General features: G+C 41.1%; 1 protein-coding gene across 6 annotated transcripts in view; it reads left to right on the top strand.

Moving 5' to 3' along the window:
* tead1b (TEA domain family member 1b) overlaps nucleotides 1–21,109 on the top strand; it is a 68,487-nt gene extending 47,378 nt beyond the window's left edge. For 2 of the 6 annotated variants that reach the window (XM_053512811.1, XM_053512810.1), the window contains 11 exons: nucleotides 2,260–2,324; nucleotides 6,904–6,966; nucleotides 7,086–7,148; nucleotides 13,292–13,426; nucleotides 13,678–13,724; nucleotides 14,546–14,607; nucleotides 14,698–14,822; nucleotides 16,232–16,405; nucleotides 17,777–17,917; nucleotides 18,051–18,203; nucleotides 19,505–21,109. In XM_053512811.1, the coding sequence (XP_053368786.1) occupies nucleotides 2,260–2,324; nucleotides 6,904–6,966; nucleotides 7,086–7,148; nucleotides 13,292–13,426; nucleotides 13,678–13,724; nucleotides 14,546–14,607; nucleotides 14,698–14,822; nucleotides 16,232–16,405; nucleotides 17,777–17,917; nucleotides 18,051–18,203; nucleotides 19,505–19,618 (1,142 nt within the window). In that variant the 3' untranslated portion in view covers nucleotides 19,619–21,109. Of the gene's footprint in view, nucleotides 1–2,259; nucleotides 2,325–6,903; nucleotides 6,967–7,085; nucleotides 7,149–11,874; nucleotides 12,196–13,291; nucleotides 13,427–13,677; nucleotides 13,725–14,545; nucleotides 14,608–14,697; nucleotides 14,823–16,231; nucleotides 16,406–17,776; nucleotides 17,918–18,050; nucleotides 18,204–19,504 lie in introns of those variants that run through there. The other 4 variants (XM_053512812.1, XM_053512813.1, XM_053512814.1 and 1 more) reach the window with 4 other exon arrangements.
* The last annotated feature ends 578 nt before the right edge of the window (nucleotides 21,110–21,687 follow it).

Here is a 21,687-nt window from a genome sequence, read left to right as displayed (position 1 = left end):
ATTAAGCAAAGAGCAGAGCTGCGGAGTGTGTGGACATCAGTACTTGATGGAAAGGTGGTCTTCCTTTAGCCGGCAAAGGAAAGTGCCCACACTCACACTCACACACAGACACAGAGAGCTTCTTTTTCACGCGACAGGTGTGTAATGGCAGAAGCTCAAGAGGCATTACCCGTCCCTGCTGGCTTTCATCTAGCCCACCTGAACACAGCGAGCTCACCCTGTGCACAGCAGGCAGAGGCTGCAGCCTGCGTGTGTGTGTGTATGTGTGTGTCTGCGTGCCCTCATTTCACACACCCTAGTATTGCCGCAGCCAGCAGCATCTCTTGTACCGAAGTCTATACTCTAATCTAATATAATCAGTCTTCTCTCCCTGTCTCTGTTACAAGGGTGAAGCAAAAAGTATCCATAAAAGACAAATACATCATTGCTCGCCTTGCTTTTCAAAACAATTTGTCTACCTGTCAACAAGCTTTCATATTTAATTTCATGTTATTGTTAAAAAAGTATAAAAAAAATTTTTAGGCTGAGCTGCAAGCCAGAAATGCACTGCCGTCTTCACTTCTTCATCAGAAGTGAATCATCGTCCGCGTAGGGCTGCTTTTAGGGAGGTGAGAGTCCGAAAAAGTGAGATCAGGACTATAGGGAGGATGCTTTAACACCTCAAAACTGAGCTTTTGCAGCATGTCGACAGAAGTGTGGAGGTGTGCATCATCAGGCGGGATCACAACCCCTTTGGATCGCTGTCTTCTTGAGTTTAAGATGAAGTTTAGGCTTCAGCTTTTTAAATAAAAATCTCACTGTAACGAGCACTGTTGATTATTGAATGTTTTTTCTGATAATGTTCCAATACTGGTCCTTGAGAATCCCAGAAATCTGTAACCATAAATTTTCCACCTGATGGTTGACTTTTGTACCTTTTCTTGGTTGATGATTGAGGATTTTTCCCTGCCGTTTACTTTCAGGCTCGTAGTGATGAATCCATGTCTCGTCACCAATGATTCCCCTTTGAGAAACCTTCACCCTCATTAGAGTATCGCTTTGTCCATACTGCAAAGAAAGTCTTCGATAAATAATGACACCATGTACACCCTCGGACCCCAGAAAAAGAAAAAAAACGAATCACTGCACGCTGCTCTTCTTTTCGTGCAATTCATAAGGGAGGCATCCATTTTTGCTCGCACCACAGTTACAAATAAACCGATTTAACACGTTCACACCTGCACAGCAGTGACTGGGGAGACAGTAGCCTCAAACGCAAACGCCGAAAAGGCCACACAGCCAAAAGAAGTTTTATTATGGGTTATTATTGACTCACCTTTGTATGTCTGGGCGGATGAGCTGCCTTTAGTTAAAATTTTTTATAAATTTGTATTAATAGCTACAAGATAATAGACAATCGGCTTTAGAAACAGCGAACTAGGGGCCTTTTTTTCCTCTGTACAGTATATTAATAGGATCTGTTACAGTATTTTTTTTTTTTTATCACATACTATGCTTGGTTCAAGGAAAACAAGGTTTTCTAGTGTATGATTTTTGAGTTAGACTATTTATAGCACAGGCTTCAAAATAACCTAATAGTTTAATGTTAAAGTAAAACTTGTACTCCACTTTGACATTGTGCCTGTTTATAAAAGCTGGTTATCTTACCATGGCCCAGATTTCAAATCGAAAACGCTAGTTCTATGGCAACCGTTGGATACAGCTGGACACGTAATTAGAGTGGCTGCGTACCTATAATTTGCGTAATAGTTTTGAGGTAGCGGCATGTTATTAACATATGAAAAGGGCGAAGTAGGGGTCATTGTGCCTTGCATGGGCAATTAGGGGTGAGCCAAGGGCGAAAGAATGTTTGGAGCTGTCATTAATTGGAAATCACTACAAAGCCATGCTTTAATTATAATTTAGCGAGAACAGCACTGCGTTAAATAGACATATTTCCTTTGCCATTACGGGCCGTAACAGTATGAATGTCGGGATCTGTTTCCTTTCACGACGTGAGGCTTTGAAGAAATTGGCCTTAAATTAGATTAATTTGAAAGGCTATAGAGTCACACGGCTTTTTTCATGCTAATACCATGTGTGGCGTGCGTTTGCATTTAAATGACACATGTTTGTTTGTTTGTTTGGGGGACAGAAAACAGCCTCGTGCCATGTCATAATCACACATAGTGAGGCTGAATGCAGAACAGGATTTTGATGGTGAATGCGTGAAGGCCGTCAGGGCGGATAGGTCATCTTCTCACTTTGCTTCACTTTCAGGTCGGAACGAGCTGATTGCCAGATACATCAAACTGCGAACTGGGAAGACAAGGACGAGGAAGCAGGTAAGAACCAGCGCCGCATGCACATAATGGAGGAAGGCCATTTACTGTATGTTGAGCGTGCCTGCCTGCTGCCTGAGCTTTTGCATAAAAGATTGTGGAAGAGTACCTCGCCAACACACACTGATTGGTTATTACACTTAATCAGCCACAACATTAAAACTACCTGCCTAATATCGTGTGCTCGCCCCCTTACTTGTGCCACCAAAACAGCTCTGATCCACAGAGGTCATGTCCCTCTATAAGGACCAAACTTTTTTGTCCAGCAAATCCTCAAGCACTCTTGATCAGATTGAGGGGAATTTGAAGACCAGGTCATCATCTAGAACACTGTTGTGTTCCTCAAACCATTCTTGAGCTATGTTCGTTCTTTGCAGCGTATAGGGGGACATTAACCTGCTGAAAGAGTGTACTGCTATCAGGGAACACTGTTTTCATGAAGGGCTGTACTTGGCAAGCAAAAATGTTGGGCTGCACGATTAATCGGAAAAACAGGTCATTATCTCGATTCAAACATACTGTACATCCAATCTCGTTTCTGAATGACTGCAATTCACTTGCATGTATTCTCCAGCATTCAGATCATGCTGCATTCACATGTCCGTTTATTTACTTGTGGTAGCTCAGTGGGTTTAGGCACTGAGCAATGGATACGGATTGCTATTGATGGGTCCTTAAGCAAGGCTCTTAACTCTGTCTGCTCCAGAGGTGCCTTATTGTGGCTGACCCTGTGCTCTGACCCCAGCAGTAAAATACTGTATACGTGTCAATAAAGGCTTACCTTAAAGTCACAATAAGTGTGACTAGTTAACACAAAACACCATAATTCACCAATCAGGTCAGAGATTTGCAGATGATTTGGTCCTACAGCTCGATCACTTGTCATATCTCGGTTTCTTGTTTACGCCGTTCCAATATTAATGCACAATCAATCCACAGCCAATAAGAGGCTAGAGAAGGGACGTACCAGCCAATCAGAATCTGGTTAATCAGAGATTGGGTACGTTCTAACAGCTTGCATCTGATTGGATCCTTTTGATCCAATCCTCAGTATAAATTAATGCGTATGGGCCAATCCACTACATTTTCTTCTGTTCTTGCATTTGGCAGCAAGTATACTTTATCATTGCATGCGTTCAGTTATATTATTATTTGTATCAGAACAAGGTAATAATAATAATTATTAGTTTTATTATTATGTATTCTGATAAAAAAGTAATATTGTTAACATAGAATTATCTTTGATGTTCTGTTTATGTTCAACAGCTTTTAAGGTCAAATAAAAATATTAGGAAATAAGGAAAGTGACTTTTGTTATTAGAGTTGAAAGTCCTTTGTAGACAAAACATTTCTTTTTTTTAATTTAGTGCAATAAATGTTTTGGTTAAAAAAAATAAGAATTGTGTAAGCATTGTCATCTCAATTCCCATGGAGAACAAGAATCTTGCGGCCCTAGCTACACGTCAAAGTAATATCCACGTGAATGGTAGGACCAATAATTTCCTTGCAGATCACTACCCAGAGCATCACACTGCCTCTTGCTGTCTTCCCATAGTGCATGATTCCCGAGGTAAGCGCCTGGTTGTTCACATAATGTAGAGGAAGACACGGTTCTTCAGACCAGGCCATCTTCTTCCATTGCTCTATGATCAAATTGCGATGCTCACATGCACATTGTAGATGCTTTCATCGGTAGACAGGGGGCTCTCTGATCTTTCTTCTGCCACTCAGCCCCACCCTACTCAGAACACTCTGTGTTCTGTCACCTTTTCATCAGAACCAGCATTGACTTTTTCAGCAACTTGTGCTAGGTATCTCTCCTGTGGGATCGGACCAGATGAGCTAGACTTTGCTCCTCACCCTCATCAGTGAGCTTTGGATGCCCATGACCATGTCTCTGGTTCACTGTTGTTATTGTTGACATTCTTCAGACCATTTTTGGTGGGTACTAACCAAGCCATACTGTGATTACCCCACGTGACCTTCTGTTTTGGAGAAGGTTTGATCCAGTCGTCCTGCCATAACAATTTGGCCGAAGTCATAGTCGCTCAGATCCTTACTCCTGCCCAGTTTTTCTGCTTAGGAACACCTCGACTTCCAGGACTAACTCTATGCTTTGTTGCGTAATATATCCCAGCCCTTCACAAGTGCCAGTGTTATTTAATAATCTGTGTTGTTCAACTGACCTGTCAGTGGTTTTAATGTTGTGGTTGATGGGTGTTTTTTTTTTTTTTTTTTTTAAATAAATAGCCTCACATAGCATTTACATAGAAAATAATAGTTTTCTAAACACACTCACACACATGCTAGCATGGAGCTTTGCTGCATGCACTGGCTGGGAGTAAATGGACTGATTTGACCTTGGAAGTGGAGCACTATGCAGAGACTCCTCCAGCAGGCTTTTTCATTCGGCTGCATGACGGCACGACTCTGAACTGGGGCTCTGGCCAACACTTACCAACACACACACACACACACACACACACACACAGACTGAAAGAAGAAATAGCAATAAAGATATCTCTCTCACAGTGGGGGAAAAACATCATCCCACACATCTATTTAGTCTAAGTCAGTAGTGATAGAGACTCATTACGTGTTAAAGCCTGTGCTCAGTTAAAGTACTACGTAGTGCACAGAGTTCTCTGGTGTATGGAACAAGGGGGTAATGAGACACATCCCTTAAAGTTTTGTATGGTGTGTACTTTGTGGTTATAAACTCATGGTTTGCAGATCAATAATCTGCATTAAAAACTATTAAGAAAAAAGTAGCTGAAGAATCTCATGCCTAGGACACTCCAATTCCTCCCTCACTCGAATCAAACCAACCTCAGGTATTAGACAAGTGTAATATATAGAACAACGTAGTTTCTCTTAGTGATGAACATTTTTCTGACTCAGTTTTAGTCCATGTTTAATAAATAGCTGCGATAAAAATGTTCACCCAGACCTGATTTATGACATCTGACACGACCGAGCTGACAAGCAGCGACATAACGATCCAGCCAGCTGTTTCAGATGATTCTTGATGGGATCCATGCCTTTTTATTTGAAACATTAAAATTAGAGATGAGGGAATCAATTCAGTGATGCATCACAGTGACTTTAAAATATCTTTTGAAAATCTTTTTAAAATTTATAGAAGATTTCCTTTGATTCAGTAAAATATTGCAGTTCCTGCATAATCCTACAGGTGGTGCGTTCCTAACTATTTGCATATTGGCAGGCAGCATCCTGTGTGGTAGGAGCGAATTATTTGCTGTTTGTTTAGAATTGTAACAAAATAATAATGATAATAATAATGATAATAATAATAATAATATTGAATCTGGAGATTGATATATAAAAGTTCAGCCACATATACATTATTGCACAGTGAAATTCTTTTCTGTTTGCAAATCTCAGCTTCTTGTTAGTAGTCTGGGGTCAGACCTCAGGGTCAGCCATTATACGCTGTTCCTGGAGCAGAGAGAGGTTAAGGGCCTTGCTCAAGGGCCCAACAGCGGCAACCTGATGGAGCCGTGGCTCAAACCGCTGACCTTTCAATCAATAACTCAGAGCCTTAACACACTAAGCCACATTGAATATATATCAATATTAATAAAATCATGATACTTATAGCATAGCGTCCTGTGTAGGAGCAAATTAATTTTCTAGAATTGTAAAAAAAAAAAAAAAAGCTAATAATAATAATAATAATAATAATTTGATTTTTTATTGGGATATTTATATTGAATGTATATATAATTTTTTACAAATATATTTTTATATGTATTATTTATATTTATATTTACTTTTATAAGTAAGTAAGTGTATCGATATTTAGAGAATTGCAATACAAATCAAATCATACCTGCTGTAGGTATGGTGATAATATCGTATCAGGTGGTCCCTGGTGATTCCCATCCCTAATTAAAATATTGTTCAGACATAGAATATGGTTTAATTTAAAATGTCATTTTCATGGGTACTTCAAGCAAAGAGCGAGGTAACAGCATTACAAAGATGTGCAAACATGGCCACAATTACATCCTAATTTGATTTGCATAAGCTTCTTCTTAGCTGAAGTGATTGTTGTAATTAAATTGGAAAGGTCAAAGGAGCACTTGCGCCACTCAGATACGTGCAAGTGACTTTGTGGCGGCGAAGTAAGTGCGGAGTGGCAGCCGTTATTAGCACGCCAAATATCCCCCCCCCCCCCTCCCTTTTTTCTCCTCGGGATCTCGACCTCCCCAATCACAGTGACGCAGCGCTTATCAGAAGTGCAAGCTACCCAGGCCGCTAGGTAAAGCGCTCGGTCCCTAAAGGCTACTAGACATGCCCGTTCTCATTCAGCGTGCAGCTGAGCACATCTGCTGTTTCTTAATGTGCTTAAGGAGCCTGCATCCTCTTTAATCAGCTCACTCAAGAGCCCAGGGCGAGTCAAGCCGGTGCGGCTGGTGGCTTCGAGCATGGGCCGCGCTTTTCCTCTTTCCTAGTACGCCCTGCTGTTAAATCCTTCCTTGAGTGTTCTTTCGGTGGGGGAAAAAAAACGTGTAATCACTTTTCTGTATTCTTTTGTTTTTTCTTTTCAAAAATGGAGGTGTCTAGTCACATACAGGTCTTAGCAAGAAAGAAAGTTCGTGAAATCCAAGCCGCCATCAAGGTAGGTCTGACTCCGCCCCCCCGCCCCCCCCTCCCTGTCACGGGGGTGGGGAGTTTATCACTATGGTTACAGGCTGTTTTTTCCTTTGTCTTCCCTCCCCCCGCTCCCTGACCCCACAGGTGTCTAGTCACATTCAGGTTCTTGCCCGGCGGAAATCTCGCGAGTTTCATTCCAAGCTAAAGGTATGCGCTTCTCTGCTTCTCGGCCCTGTGGTTGCCACGCCGACTTCCTGTCTTCCTGTCACCTGTAACCTTTTGCATGTCAATGTATCGTGTGTGTGCTTTAGCATGTATAATTCATTTCTTCGCCCGTCTCTTTACCTATTTCCCTCTCACACACAGACACACACACACACACACGTACACACACACACACGTACACTTACACTGTGGCCGTTTGGTGGTTAGTGTCTCTTTTTTATGACTGTTTATGCTGCTGTGCCTTCATTGACCACTAAGTGCATCTGCTTTGAAGCTACCTAACCCTTGGGACCTCTTTGTAGTGCGAGTGTAGTTCGAGTGCCTTTATTATTAGCTTATAAAGCTGACCTGAATAGAGAGCAGGCGATGTGGGTGGAGGCGAAGTGAAGAAGAAGAAGAAAAAAAAAAAAATCCAACGCACTGAATTATTCTTTTATCCAAATTTAGGACAAGGAACATATTTATATTTTACAGATACAGTTAGAGCTGATGAGTCTAAGCTAACGTTCAGTGTAGAATGCATGATGTGTGTATGTGTGTGTGAGGTTCGTTGAGATTGAGATGTTTGCAGGCATGCTGGCAGAGCGCTCAGGCTGGCGGTGAGCTGCTGAGGTCAGAGGTCAGACGGTCAGCAGTTAAGCTTAACCTTACACTCGTGGCCGTGACCTTTGCAACCCGAGGCTGGGATTTCGATGCACACTTGCATTCTTGGCTGTGCTGTAATGAAGTCGTTTTTGTTTTTCTCTCCCCCCCGCCCCCCTCTCGGGCCTGAAGATGGACCATTAAAGCCATTCGCATGCTTAACGTCAGGTTCTCTCAGGCGCTCTCTCACTCTCTTTGTCCTCTTTTATCTGGCTGTCAAATGCTTACCTCATGCTGCATTAATGAAACTATTGAAATCCCACCCCCCACCCACCCCGCTCACATCTCTCTCTCTTATACACACACACACATGCACACACTTTTCAGATTTCTTCCCCACTCCCCCTCCCCCCCCCCCGCCTTTTTTTTTTTTTTTAATAAAGGCCACGTCAGAGTTTTTAAAAGACTTTTGTATGATGTGTAATCTAATAATAACTTGACCTGTTATTTAAGGAGTCACGTGGGTGACCTTGAAGTTCCTCAGCTTTCGTTCTGACTTTCCTCCACCCTGTATTTCTTTTTTCTTTCTTTCTTTCTTCCTTCTATCTCCCTTCTCCCTGTTAAAGAGATGACAAACACTTTTGACTGGCACACTTTTCCACAGTTCCCAGTTTACTCAGAAGGATTAATGACCCTTCATTTGTGTCGCTGCATGAGTGTGCATGAGTGCCCCTCTCTTTTTTTCTCTCTCTCTCTCTCTTTCTCTTTCTCTCTCTCTCTCTCTCTCTCTCTCTCTCTCTCTTTCCGTGTGTGTGTTTTTCCACCATGAATGGCTGATCTTTCAGGGCCACCGGCGGCTGCAGACTAGAAGCAGTCCGCCTTTTGTACGCCTTTCTGTCTCCTCTCATCTAAAGCAAATTAGAAGCAGGGAAGAATTCGAGCTGGCTCCCGGTGCATTAGAGTAAACCGTCCCGGCGTCCCTTTATCCGAGACATGTTAAGTGAAATGACAGTCATTACGGCGCTGCTCTCGGGGGGATAGTTTGTAATGAAAGGTGGCCACAATGAGCTAAAGCCTCCATATCATCAGCTGCAAATCTTCCTTTAAGATCGGTCAGCTCCTGACTTTCGGTCTGATCCTGAATGTTATATGATGTTTGAGTTAAACCTGAGTATTGATCCTGATTCAGTTACAGTAGGGTTCAAAAGTCTGGTGTCTGCCAAGAGAACGGTTCTTATTTCATCAGCTGCTAGACATTGTTGCATCATTCATCACTTGGGGAAATAAAACATGCGTTTCTTAATGACTAGTGATGAGTAAGGTAGAGGAGTGTTCTGACTCATTAAGAGGTCTTAGTCATTAAGAAATAACTTTCAGTTCAGATCAAACTGGCATATTTTTCTAGTAATTAACATTCTTGATATTCAACAGAACCATATGTACAGTACCAGTCACAAATTTGGATTTATTTTCTACCAGTTTTTTTTTTTTGAAAAATTATACAATTAAGTAACCACACCAACAACAGTCAGATGTAATTTCAACACATGAAGATCGGCTATTCTGGAACAGTTCTCGCAAGAACAGTATTGTGTCGAGTACATTTGTAAAACCCATCAAGCTCCATGATGAAACTGGCTCTCATGAAGACCTTCCCAGGAAAACAAGACCAAAACTTACCTCTTAGAAGTTCCCGAGAGGTTCATTAAGGCCTTGTTAGCACTTCTTCACCCTCTTTATTTATTTATTTTTTTCCCGCATTTCCCTATGTTTAGCATGTAGGATCATGGGATATATCCGGTCCGCCGAAGCGTAAAATGAACGCGAAGAAAACGCACTAGAAGCGTTTTCCATGCGTTCGTTGGGATTTGAACAGCAAGAAAAAGCTGCATGCAACGTTTTTTTTAGGCCGTATAAACGTGCACCCGGGCAATCGCACGTCACCAAAGCCCGTGTGAACACTCTCATTGACTCCTATGTGTAAAAAAAAACCTCAGCTCTACGAACGCAAGAAAAACGCTCGATTTTAACGCCCGTGTGAACAAGGCCTTACAGTGTAGAAAGAAATAAAAATGGGGAAAGACCATTGAGTAAGAAGGGATTGTCCTTCTTTTGACTAGTAGTGAAGTCAAAAAAATGAATATATAATTTCTGATTTGATTAGATTGTTTTTTAAAGGGAATCTTTAGTACAGAGCGTAAGTTCGCTGCGGCAACTCTGGTGGAAGTTGATGTCTGTCTGCTGCTTTTGATGCAAGTCAGATCCATGTCTAAAAATGATTCAGAAACACGTCAGCGTTCGGTGTGATTCAGTAATTGACTCCAGATCCTAAACTATATTCCCTGCTGTAGTAGAGACCTACAACTTTATTAAAAGAAAAAATTCTGCAGAGCTCGAAGACAAGCTGTTGGAAAAGATAGATATTAAACATTTACTCTGCACTAATAGTGCATACAGTGATATAGCTCATATAATTTCTTCATTACACTAGAATCATTTTGTTTTACTTGGTGTTTAAGGGTGTGATGTGGCCCAGACAGAATTCACGTTTTTATTTTCTCTGCCCTACGACATGACCTGATTAAGATGACTAAGCTTTTCAAGTGCTCCTCATATAGGGATTAAAGCTCCAGCTCAAGTACTCCTCAAATAATGCATTCTTCCATAACTCAAACATTTTTTTTAAATGTAAATGAGCTACTGCTGAGACACATGCCACCAGAGAGCAGCAGAGCTGAGCAACATGATGGGGGAGGGGCTATTCTTGTATGAGGTCACATTAGGGCTGACTTTAATTGGCTTGTTAAACCCTAGCCAAAATAAAAATGGGAAAAGGACAGAGACCCATTTGAAAGTCTAAAATATGACTAAAAAATGATTTTTGTATAAAAGGTTTCATAATAGGGCTTGTTCAAAGGTTTAATTATAGGTTTATTTATTTAGTAGAGCACAAGTTCAGACTGATGTGGTTAACTGTAAAGATCAAGTTTAGGGTCAATAGGAAACCACAAAATGATTTTCCGTCATTTTCGATCTTGCATGTAGCTGAATAAGAGTAAAATAAAACACTGACACGTACTGTAGATGCAAACCCATTTTCAAAGAATGGAGGGAACATTTATCGAGGGGAAAAAACCCACAAATTCACTATTAATATCATAACATCTTCTCGTACCTTTGATAATAAATAGTGGCGCTTTCCATACATTTAAAGGAAAGGAACACTATGAGGTCTCCTGCACGCCTAGCATGTTCTAAGATGCTTTTCTGCCCAACGCGGTTATAAAGAGTGTTCATTACAATTACATGGCAGGAGAAACCAATCTGGCGACTATCCTCTGAAATCACAATATCAACAGACATTTCCACCAAAGAAATATTCGCTTACTAGATTTTTTTTCGGTTTTCTTTTGCACCAGATTTCAGTCTCTGGGCTTCCTGTGTAAAGTCTAGCGATTGTTCTGCATGAAAATCCCGCAAGATCAGATAAGTACATATTAGAGATGCACCGTTCGATCTGCCAGTGAGCGATCAGCCTCCAATGCAAATGGTTCCATACCGATCGCACATGCTCTCCCGGGTGGCGCTACACAAACACGTTTGCTCTTTCATCCAAAGATCGCAGGGTCGGATCGTGCTATAGCCATCTGTCAATCCTAGCAGCACTAGCCAGTCATGTGCATCTGCGCTTTATTCTCATATAATATGTGCTGAATTTTTAATTTCAAATTTATTTGTTTAAAAAATAAATCTCTGACCAGTAACACTGAAACACTGAGAACGTCCAGCAACCCTAGGAAGTATGTAAAAGGTACTTAGTAGAACATGTTTTATTTTATACAGTACTGTTTGAAAGTATTGAGTGTGAATAAGTGTGTGTGCCCTATGATGGACTGGCACACTGTCCAGAGTGTACCCCGCCTCGTGCCCTAAGTCTCCTGGATGGGCTCCAGGCCCCCTGTGACCCTGAATACAGGATAAAGCGGTACAGACGATGAGTAAAAGAATGAAGAACAGTAGAGAAAGCTCAACACTTCTGCACAGTACTGTACATATAATTGATTTAGATTTTTTTTTTAAACTGAACTTACAAAAGGTTTTTTGAACCGTGTCGATTTTGGTTCTTAGAAGGAAAATTAATACATAAATAAATGGATAGATAAAAAACAGAACCTGGCTAGAAAAATTGCAATCAGAGCATCTCTACATGTTATGGTTTTCCGAAACTTTTCACATCCTCGGGTTCTAAAAGAACCGTTCTTGGCAGTCGACTCAGACGTTTTGGACCCTATGAAGCTGTATGGTTGGTTAATTCACCAGAAAAATAAATGAACCAGCTGTTGGTAAACATGACGGCGCATGTCCATGCTGTGTGCTGATGTGAGCGGTGTGTGAAGTGTACGATTACAGTGAAGCCTTGTCTGTTTCTGTTTAGGTGATGAGCATGGTAAGTACTTGTACCCTGTCCTGAGTGTGCTTGTCTTGCTCTGCTTTCTGCGTGCCTGCATCTTCTCCAGGCCACACCTTTATGTGTGCCCGCACACAAACAGTACACATGCAAACAACACACACACAAACAACACACAACCCTACCAGCATGCTGACCTCCAGCTCACGCCCACCGCCTCTGTTCGATCACATCTGCACCGGCCTGCTGGCATTCAGCTCCGTCTGCTTCTCCTGAATTATCATCTGCTAACTCTTTGTGCGTTTTTTTTGACATTGCACGGAGAGATGTTCATTTTATTTATTTATTTAAAATAAAATATATATTTTATTTGCTTTAATAAGACCATGTTGGTATAAGGAAGGATGTCTTTTGTAGCCTTTGTGCACTCGTAGGTTTGCGCCCGACTCTTCCAACTTCTTAATTAACCCTTGGCACTGTGATGTGTGTAAAATTGTAAGCATGCCTTGAATCGAAAAAACAAACCTAAATGTCTGTGTGCAGGATTCGCCTTTAGCCTCATCAGGAAATTAAAGCTCAAGTTAATCAGTCAGTATATAAAAGAGAAAGACTCTCAACCACAGTGTCCTCCACGCCTGCATTCACCATTAGCTTCGTGTTGTCGACTCTGTTCGGCAGCCTTGATGGCTCAATGTAGAGGGAAAATGTAACACGCTGGAGAAAATAAGGTTATTATTGCGTACTTTGTACTGCTTAAAGACATTCGATTTGTCGGACACTTCTGGCGATGACGCTAACACGCTGGTTAATATGATGGACGGATGGACCTGCTTTCTTATCTGACTAATGAATGCGAGTTTAAGTATATGAAAGACATTCTTCTCAGTGTACAGCCGATGCACAGACACTTATTTTAATCAATCGCCGGGTCTGATTCGAGTGCACATTCTTTTTTTCTCGAAGCGAATGCTTTCATGGCCATGAAGCGATGCACTTTATAGCTCCTTTGCTTGTCTGGCTTGGTCTTCGTAACATACAATGCCGAGCACATCTTTCCCTTTTGCTGTTGGAAGCCCCCCCCCCACCTTCCCCCGCCCGCCCCATCCTCTTTGAACCGTAAATACTTTTTATACAGGATCAGACCGTGAAGGACAAAGCCCTCCAGAGCATGGCATCCATGTCCTCGGCACAGATCGTCTCAGCTACGGCTATCCACAACAAGCTGGGCTTGCCAGGCATCCCTCGACCCGCCTTCCCCGGAGCGGCTGGGGTAAGAAAGCCCAATCCCATTACACACACACACACTTACTCAGCATGCCCATATCTATCGCACACATCCACATCTGATAAGTACACCACTGTCGTAGTCTAGATAACAGGCCAGCATGGCACGTTAGTACACCTGGGTTTACAGGAAGTGGGCTAACACTCAGATCGTCCGAGTATCACAGGCCTGCAGAAAGTGTGTGTGAGTGTGGATACGCTGTGCTTTGTTGTCTATTTATGTATCTAATTCTCCAGCTTTGGCAGGGCATGATATCTACGGGACAGCCAGGATCCTCACAAGAGTAAGTGTGTCAACGTTTTCCTTTTCTTTGTGCTAGTCTTCCCCTTAGCGTCCTTTCATCTGCCTCCCATCTAGCTTTCAACTTCCACTTTAACGGCATCCACACTCTACCAGTAGGTTGCCATTATTTATGATTTTTGACCCCTTGCTATGCTGATAAAACAGACAGACTGTATGAAAAACTGCTTTCTGCATTCTCAGCCACAACAGCGGTCGGGCCAAATGTTAAGGAAGTACGCGTGTCGGAAACGATCTTTCACTGAAAGGGACAGGAGTAGAGCTGCGCAATTTAGTTGATTTCGTTAATCCGTCAAATCTTCTGTCAGTGAACTCGATACGTTGAAGCTTACACCCGATAAATGGTCTCAAATTTACAGATTTTTCGCAAAAATTTCCCACACCTTCCACAAAAGTACCCTTGTTTTTTGCAAAAGGAAAAAAAGATCTTTGTTGGAGACATGATATTTAAACAATCAATAATTTGGCCAGAACTTTGGAGGAATGTAAAAAATAAGATCAACGTTGTACTTTTTTTCATACGTACAATAAAAGCACGGAATGTGACATGCTTATATCATGTCTCGTATCATGGGCATAGTCTGTCGTCTCATGCCTAGTCTAAGTGGTAACTTCTGAGCCTGTATAAAACAAGAAACCATGACCCTGGCCCCTTCACTGGGTAAAAATAATAGCGGAGCTACTTCCCAAGAATTCCATGGTCTGTTTATATTTTGTAGATTACTATGCGTGTTATTTCCTTTTTCTTGATTCGCAAAACCTTCAGAGATATGTGTCTTAAACCTCTCTTTCATTCTGTTTCAGCATCAAGCCCTTTGCGCAGCAGGCGTACCCTATCCAGCCCACCGTCACAACAGCAATTTCAAGTACGTCATATTTTGTATTTCCCTTTGATTCAGGAGGCTCATAACGCGAGCGCCGTATCTTATTGCTAACCTCTGCGTGTGTCCGAGCAGGTTACGAGTCCACAGCAGCACCAGCACCCACAGTACCAGCGTGGCAGGGCCGCTCCATTGGAACCAGCAAGCTCAGGCTGGTCGAGTTCTCGGCTTTTCTGGAGCAGCAGAGGGAGCCGGACTCGGTGAGTGTTAAGAGTGAAGGACGGGTCGTTCTGGAGCGCTTCCAATGATGCTTCAACATCTGGAGCATTTAAAAACAATAGACTTTTTAACTGTGGTTAAGAGATACCGTGCATACAATAAGATTTCATTTAGTCACCTTTAGATTTAATTACAGTACACCGTTTGTTGGCCAGTTCCTGTGTGAAAATGATTCCTCACTCTCCCAGAAGCATTTTTCACAATTTGAGATCTGAAATATGCCTGTGCCATCAGGAAAGAAAAACCCCATTCATGTGATAACCTGGTCATTCGGTACATTTAGGTCGTCAGCTGACTTCATTTTATTGCGACACAACGTTGCTGAGCCTAGACCTGACCAACTGAAGCAACCCCAGATCACAACACTATCTCCAGAGAAAAGCGGCCACTATGCATGATGGGTGCATCGCTCCATGCATTTCCCTTCTCACCCAGTTACGCCCATCACTCTGAAATCAATCTGGACTCATCAAACGACATGACCTTTTGCCGTTGCTCCAAAATCCAATTTTTATGGTCTTTAACAAATTCACACCTTACATCAAATAGCTCTGGTTTTTATTTTTGATTTTTTTTTAACAATTCAACGTCACCAAGAGTTTAACTGATTCACGTTCATGTTTTTTTTTGACGGTCCAGGACCATCCTCTCAGGTTTTGATAATGTCTTGAAGGGATCGTAACCCAGTTTTAGTGTTTTGCTTAGTTGTTTTCTTTGATTGATGCATCAAACCTTTTTGGGCCAGGCAGTGTTTATAGTGTTGATAGTTTATAGTGTTTATCGTGACACATAGAGGCAATTTAATGCTTATTGATCATACATCACACATATCGATCATACAGACAGTCGCTCTGGAACATGTGGTTTTGAGGGCAACTTTTCTAAGCTAGCACAGGACAAGCTTATTTGGTAGGGAACGAACCATATTCAGCTTAAGCCAGGAAAATGTGTATATCGAAAGCCTGAAGATTTTTATTTTGACAACAATGTTACAGATATGAAACATGTTTTATCGATTGCCGCTAATGTCCTGAACAATCTCAACGTTCAAGGTGTGTGTATTCCAGCGAAAAGGCAAGGGACAAGGCCAAACGCATTTCAAGCCTCTCAAAATGCCGACCCTGAGATAGAGCAAAGCCAGGGGTATTTTTTTTTTCGTGACGGCGTCGATCCGTCTCAGTTAGTCTGCTTCTCCAGACGCTTTCGTTCCACTATCGATAACGGATGACACGGCTCATTTGTCAGACCATTAGCTTTTACGAGTTCATATGAAGGCTTTAGGAGCATGTGTGTCGCAAATGTAAAGCGCCAAGGCAGCGCGGAGGTTTCCAGCGTTTAAAAAGCATCACGTTTTCCGGGTCTCTGAGTCTCTGTCTGCTTTCCTTTACAGTACAATAAGCACCTATTTGTACACATCGGACAGACAAATCACTCCTACAGCGATGCCCTGCTGGAGTCGGTGGACATCCGTCAAATTTATGACAAATTCCCAGAGAAGAAAGGAGGGCTGAAAGAGCTTTTTGGCAAAGGACCACAGAATTCCTTCTTCCTCATAAAGTTCTGGGTAAGTGGCCTGGAGCTCACACAGCATTTTATCTCCCTTATGCAGGTTAGGCCATTTGTTTTTGTTGTAATTTTTATAATTAAGCACTAAATTAAGAGTCATTTAAATCAATTTTGTGATTTATATAACAAATACATGCTTATGAACACAGCTACACCAAAACCTTGAAAAAAAAAAAGGTGGTAGAGATACAGTCCTCATACAGTAAGTGTTCAGACTGTGAAGGGCAAAGCATACGATTTACATTCCTTACATCCTCTTCGAGCCTCCTTTGTGCCAGGGTCATCCTGGAAGAGCCCATAACCGTGATCGGTCAGAGGAATGCTCTATTGATCCGCAGTGACGCTGCATATATACAGCATATGCAATCTACTTTCATATCCAGCGCCCGAGTGTGCAGTCTATTATACACTCTTTGTACATTCGCACACTGTTCCGTGCCCTCGCTGAATTTTTGAACCCGTGCCCAGAACTGCTTGAATACAACAACCCACTTCAGTCTGAGTCTGCATATGCTCCGGACCATTTGGCTGCTATATTTGGCGTGGCGTAAGCAGGAAAAGTGCCAGATCAAAGCCCTCGCTAATTCAGTGTAATATTTCTAAACAATCAGGAGGGGCCCGGCTTGCAGCTTTAATAGCTGTTTAAACATCGCGCATGTTTTACCCAAAACCAAATGCTAACTAGTGGCAATCGTTAAAGTGGGCAGCGTCGTCGGCGAACGCGAGCCCGCTCGAATTCCGTTTGAAGTGACGAGCCGATCTGAATTTCAAACGAAACCTAGAATCTGCACAATAATGCCTCTCTGGGGTATTATGTGAAAATCTAATAGGGCTGCTTTAATGAAGGAAGAGCATGCTGCAAAGGAATATTTGTGGTTTTTTTTTTTTTTTTTGTCCCTCTTATTAATTTCTATAATGACCATCATGTCTTAATGAAAGAAAACAGGCCAATGAAAGCTTTTTTTTTCTTCACAAGGATAAAATAGCTTTTAAGTAACGTTCCATTTAATATATTTCTTTATCATCTGCTTTTAAAAGGCTACCCTGATAAGGTGCTATTTAACTGGTGTCTAAAGGACTGGACTGTCAGCTTAGCGCGGTGCTGAACATGAATAGTGTATTATAAGACAAAGTACCGATGTAAGGGATACAGATTTCACAGCGATGATTCCTTATTTTACTCCGTAATGCATTTAAACAGATGGTGATGTGTCAGCCTGCACTACACAAGATGTCCACTAGATGGCAGATGTATACCAGACACCATATTTTACATTAGTCTATTATGTACAGTATGTATCGATTAATGTGCAAGACTGTAATTCTAGTAGCACTACAGTCTCACTGAAACCCTTTTGGTTCTTTTCAGGCTGACTTGAACTGCAACGTTCAGGAGGAAACCGGGGCCTTTTATGGCGTCACCAGCCAGTACGAGAGCCCGGAGAACATGACCATCACCTGCTCCACTAAAGTCTGCTCATTTGGCAAGCAGGTGGTGGAGAAAGTTGAGGTAGGGTTTTATGTACAATATGTTTGTCTTAGTGCTAATCAGGATGAGAGTTATGGTGGGATTAGATTAGGCATTATTAAAAACTTGAACAAGTGACCTTATAAGAAATACTAACTTGTATAATTATTTCCAGACGGAATACGCTCGTTTTGAAAACGGCCGCTTCGTGTACCGGATAAGCCGCTCTCCCATGTGCGAATACATGATCAACTTCATCCACAAGCTCAAACACCTTCCCGAGAAGTACATGATGAACAGCGTGCTGGAGAACTTCACTATCCTATTGGTGAGTCACTGGATCGTTTGTTTTTACTGGATCATTCGCTGCCACCCCAGCCCATAGAGGGGGGTGGTGAGTCACACCCGTACTCTCCTGGATGGGGACAGGTCAGCATTCCTGCCATTTTTTTCAGCAATTGTGAATGGGTTTAAAATGTTTTTACATTTGTTTATTAAAATAATAATAATAAAAAAACTCTGAAAGACTTTCTTTCAGTTGCTCCCATCAAGTGGGTTCGCTACAGCAGACACTCCAGTGCGCACACAACATGGCACAGGTTTTATGCCAGATATTCCTGACATAACCCCCTCATTTTTTTAACCGGGTTTGGAACCGGAACTGTATGCAGTGGCTGGATAGTATAGGGTGCCGCAACCCACCGATGGCAGGGTCCGAACCCAGATCCCTCGGATCCTCAAATCAACAACATAGAGCATTAGTCGACTGAGCCACCCCATTATAAGCAATGAGTGCATGAAGCAAGTCAAAAATTTCTACAAACAGATATATTCATGTAATCTATTATAATAAAAACTTTTTTTTAGAGATTCTTTGAAATTTGCACTGAATTAGGAATGTTCCCGAATCAGAGAAAATGGTTTAATAATTATACTTTAAAGGTCCTGTATTTTGCTATTTCTTTAAGAACTTGGTCCTAGGTCATTTTTTAAATACCTTTAACTCCCTTTATTTTACTTCTCCTCTTAATGCACTGTTGGAGGTGTTACTGTGCCACACCCCCAAAAAGGAACAGAGAATAAGAATCTTCTTATATGAGGTCACAAAAGTTGAAGAAAGCAGGAAATGTTTTTTTCTCTCATTGGACATACATACATACTGTATTAGAGACTCATTGTTTAAAAATGACAAAAAGTGAACTTGGCATAATAGGTCCTCTGCAACAATATGCGTCCTCTGGTGTTTAAACAGTGCAATTGCATTAGATACATAATTAATAGAATGCAGATTCCCACAATGTGAACCAGACATTCCCACGGCCCACACTGGATTCTTCTTCATTTTATCCACAGAAGGCAACAACTATGTAAAAATCTTAAAGGCATCATAGTGGAACCATTGTTTTTTTTAATTATGTATAAGTATATATGATATAAGGGCGTTGGTGTCCTGTTGTGTAGTATTTTGTTGTACTAGCGTTAAAAAGGGAGTTCTCCGGGAAGGCATCACGTGACCTTCACCTTTTTTCCCCTCCTCCTCCAACTCCTCCATTCTTTTCTCGTTGATTCAGTTGAAAATAGCTTCATTTAAGTGTCAGCTCCTCTGAATCTCTCCGTCTCTCCCCACAGGTGGTCACAAACAGAGACACACAGGAGACCCTGCTGTGCATGGCGTGTGTGTTTGAGGTGTCGAACAGCGAGCACGGAGCTCAGCATCACATCTACAGACTGGTGAAAGAATGAAGCTCATGCCAGCCAGCGGATCTGTCCTATAGACTCTGAACCTCAATTTAAAAAAACAAACACACAAAAAAAAAAAAGTGGCAGTGCCTCTAGTTCAACCCTCACCCGCAGCGATTCGAGCTCTCATCCGGGTGATGCTTATTGTTATTATTATTTTTTCCAGCCTTTTTATTAATGTATATGTGTTCGATGTTTTGACTGCAGCTGTGAAACACGGTACAGTTGTATTATGTTTTGATACAGGAAAGAATCATTTTAAAGGAATCGACTTTTCTCCATAGGTTGTATGTATATATAAAGCGGCAGTATCGTTAGACCTCAAGGTCGGCTCGAATTAGATTAAATCTGTCCAAGAAAGACGATGTTTTAGGTTCTAACCCTATTCTAATTAATGTACACCTTAAAACAGATTTAGCCTTTAGGTTCTTATAAAACAATACCGTTTATGAATGTGTACGTGTCTGTGTATACCTGTACATACCCACATACCCATAGTCTTTCCAAAGATTGAAAAAAGTATTTAAGTTCCAAACATTTGGTTAATTAGAGAGGAATAACTGTAAAGTCCATCAAAATATTAATAAATAATAATAATAATAATAATAATAATACAGTTACTGGATTTTGGCATCTGTAGCATTCAGGGAATTTAAACGTCCAGCCCTTGAAAACTCTCCTGTGTCTCAGCTGCAATAAAATAAATAATAACCTGTACTCTATCTACTATACTGCAAATAATTTCTGCTAACGTTTTAGTGATCAAAGGGCGCTTTCACACCTAGTACTCCATTTGCCAAACCCAAATCAGTGTGAATTGAATACTTTCATTATGTTTTCTTTTCAGTTTCACATCGCGCATATTTAAACAAACCAAACGAAGGGCTGATTACATATTTTTGAAATACATATTTTTATTCATTAATCAGAAATATATGTGCGGAAAGAACAGTGAGAAAAATAAGACAAGTAGAAATGTGTAGAAATCACAAAAATGATGAGTCATGTCTGTGAAGGAGACGTAGATCTGTTTTTTTTTTTTTATTTCTACCAGGACTTTGTCTACAGAAAAAATATCATCTTTTAAAGCAGATCTGAGCTACTGCCATGCTTGGTCAGAGTTTGGAAACATACAAAAGTCTGATTAGCCATTGATCAGATCTGTTAATATTCCAATAATAATTAGAATAATAGTCCAATCGGAATAAAACTGCATCACGTAAACGTCAGTTGGAACAGTCTGACACTATCCGGCCCGATCGGAATAAGAGGGGGGTGTAAACCTTTAATAATTTGATTAATAGATACATTTTAGCAATGAATACACTTAATCCGATTGTTTCTCTCTTGTTGGAATAAATATCTTTTCTGTGCACGTTTGCCCCACGATGGGGTAAAATAAGGTGAGATGACAAGATTCTTGATCGGTAAACTCTGTGAGAACACCGGAGTTGGCATTAATTGGCTCGCATTTCATACGCAGACGAGACTGAATTCTTTTAACCAATCATAACGCAGAAGGCAGGATTTATGGTAAAATATATGAAGCCTGACCCAACTGAAAAAATCTCCCTTCTCTGTTATATTCTCAGCAGATTCCAATCGGGCAAAACCGCTTAATAAAAAATTCTAATTTGTATTTTAAATAAATGCTTGGAGCGCTTAAGCACGCCTTGAGTTTAGGAAGTGTTTAAGAAGTGTTTAAGAAGTCTTTATGAATGTGGGAGATGTTAGTAGACAGTTGTGCTCATAATAAAGACAGATATGTGTCATGAATGTAAATAGTTAAGATGGACACATCTGATCTGGGCGGGAAAAAAAATCTGAATTGTGCAATGTGAACACAACCAAGATAAACAAACATAAAATACCAGTTTAAAACATTCAATGTATGTCATCAAGAGGTTTTTCGATGAAGAGTCGAATCATATTTTTACTTCATGTTATAAAATCTAATAAACACTGGAGAGAGACTTTTTTAGTTACGTCAGACTTCCTATATTTTACGATAAATCCTGCCATTTTGTGTTATGATTGGTTAAAAGAATTCAGTCTCGTCTGCATATGAAATG

This window comes from Clarias gariepinus, chromosome 15, assembly GCF_024256425.1.
Source record: "Clarias gariepinus isolate MV-2021 ecotype Netherlands chromosome 15, CGAR_prim_01v2, whole genome shotgun sequence".
Taxonomy (NCBI): Eukaryota; Metazoa; Chordata; class Actinopteri; order Siluriformes; family Clariidae; genus Clarias; species Clarias gariepinus.
Note: the sequence above shows the minus strand (reverse complement) of the source record. Positions and strands in the feature narration are given on the sequence as shown.